This window comes from Theobroma umbraticum, unplaced genomic scaffold (assembly GCF_002168275.2).
Source record: "Theobroma umbraticum cultivar Fairchild unplaced genomic scaffold, ASM216827v3 scaffold_84.0, whole genome shotgun sequence".
NCBI lineage: Eukaryota > Viridiplantae > Streptophyta > Magnoliopsida > Malvales > Malvaceae > Theobroma > Theobroma umbraticum.
Window position 1 is genome coordinate 168,666 of NW_018397296.1, and position 834 is coordinate 169,499.

Below are 834 nucleotides of genomic sequence, written 5' to 3' on the forward strand. Positions count from 1 at the left end.
AACAGACTTTCTTGCTTTGCGGTCTTTTGGGCCATAATGCTCGCGTTGAAGACTTGGTGAGATATTGCATGGGTTTACGTTTATTTGATAATGTCAACACAGTAGAAGACACGCGAAACAGAGTGTTGACTCTGGTAAGTGACCTCAAAGCCTTTTGTTTGTTGCGTGATAGTTACAGCCATGACTGCTTCGACATGCATGACTTCGATTGTGATGTAGCCTTAGCAATTGCCTCTAGGGACAACCATGCATTTGCATTGAAACATAAGGGTGTTTTTGACGATTGGCCAGATGAAGAGAGGATGAGAAAGTTCAAAATGATTAGTTTGAGTTTCGATAGTGTTGAGAAGCTTCCTCATGAGTTGGAATGTCCACTACTTGATTTTTTCTGCATGGGTGGCAAGGATTCTGATGTGGAAATGCCAGCTAGCTTTTTTGAGAAAATGAAAACCCTCAAAGTCTTAGATTTGATTAAAATCAAATTTTCCTCAATTAGTCTCCCAACAAGCCTTGGAACATTGTCCCTAAATCAATGCGTGCTGAGAGAGATGGTCAATCTTGGAAAACTCAAGAATCTGGAAATTCTTAACTTTTCCGGTTCTGATATTGAAATGCTACCTGAGGAAACGAGACAATTGCCTAAGCTACGATTATTAGATCTGAGCAATTGTGACGAAATTATAATTCCAGCAGGTGTTTTATCGAATTTGTCCAAATTAGAAGAATTATATATTGGTACAAGTTTTTTTAAATGGGAGCAAGGAAGCAATGCTGGTCTAGCTGAATTGAAGAATTTGTCTAGTTTGACCACTTTAAATGTTTGTATTCCTGATG

At 38.6% G+C, this 834-nt stretch overlaps 1 protein-coding gene across 1 annotated transcript in view; it reads left to right on the plus strand.

Moving 5' to 3' along the window:
* Positions 1–834, plus strand: part of LOC110428791 (disease resistance protein At4g27190-like) — a 4,505-nt gene that overhangs the window by 1,712 nt on the left and 1,959 nt on the right. The window contains 1 exon segment of the mRNA XM_089785710.1: positions 6–832. Within this exon segment, the coding sequence (XP_089641836.1) occupies positions 6–832 (827 nt within the window).